Here is a 1,046-nt window from a genome sequence, read left to right on the forward strand (position 1 = left end):
GATAACTAAATTAACTAAACACTGAAGATAACTAAACTTATATATTTCATACCCTTCTGCTGGATCCTTCTGACTTCCTACTTAATCTTTTCTGCTGCCCCCTTCCACCACTACTCTCCAGGTTGTTTGCTGCACCCATCTGGAAAGAAAATAATACGGGTGCAGGCATGTTATGCATATGAAGGACGATAGTTGGGTAAAGGAGTGTTGAGTGATCCAAGTGGGAGGAACCTGTGGAAGAGAAACCCTGGAGAAGACATGGGAAGAAGTGGTCAAGATGACAATGATCACAAAATGTGGTGAGTTGCCATGCTGAAGACCTCATAGAAACTAGCTTACAAAGTAATGATAACAGCAACAACAATGATGACAATGATGATGATGACAACAACAAAGATGATGATGATGATTAGTGCTTTAATTAGTTTCATACCATCTGGATATGGCCATGCTAGAGCATTTTTGTTTCATTGTTAGTATTATGCTGCCTGTTGTGAGTTGAGCTATTTTCTTTACCAAAGTTATGGGGTGACTGAAATGAAAGAATAAAAAAAGGGAGGATGTTCAATGAGTTGCTCTCTGCATTGGCAACAAAGGGCTCTCCCTCCTGCCCCATTCTCTCTGCAAAATGGAAACTGTAGGAATCCTTCATAAGTTTTTTTAAATTTCTTGAACTCTGATGTTTCTTGTTATTTGATTCTTGGCTTTTCTTTTATAGGTTTCAGGTTTTGATTCTGTGGATGATGAATCGAAATCTGAGCATGTGGTGTTTGATGCTGACAGTCCTTTTCCACACAACTGGACCGGTGATGAGAACCCACCATATAATTACTACTTGTACTATATGTTTGCTAACATGACCGTCCTCAATCAATTCCGCAGGTCAGCTTTATCATTTTTATCATTATTATTGTTATTATTATTATTATTATTATTATTATTATTATTGTTCAGTAGTTTTATTTTTATAACGTGCTTTCACTTCACTACCGAGCGCAGCTCTGTGCGCCTTGGGTATGTGCTGTGGTTTGCTGTGGTGCTCTTAT

At 38.1% G+C, this 1,046-nt stretch overlaps 1 protein-coding gene across 1 annotated transcript in view; it reads left to right on the forward strand.

Annotated features, from left to right (window-relative positions):
• Positions 1-1,046, forward strand: part of LOC106876500 (AMP deaminase 2) — a 90,023-nt gene that overhangs the window by 44,078 nt on the left and 44,899 nt on the right. Inside the window, exon 12 of the mRNA XM_014925063.2 lies at positions 719-882. Within this exon, the coding sequence (XP_014780549.1) occupies positions 719-882 (164 nt within the window). The remainder of the gene's footprint in view (positions 1-718; positions 883-1,046) is intronic.

The sequence above is a fragment of the Octopus bimaculoides genome, chromosome 20, assembly GCF_001194135.2.
Source record: "Octopus bimaculoides isolate UCB-OBI-ISO-001 chromosome 20, ASM119413v2, whole genome shotgun sequence".
NCBI lineage: Eukaryota > Metazoa > Mollusca > Cephalopoda > Octopoda > Octopodidae > Octopus > Octopus bimaculoides.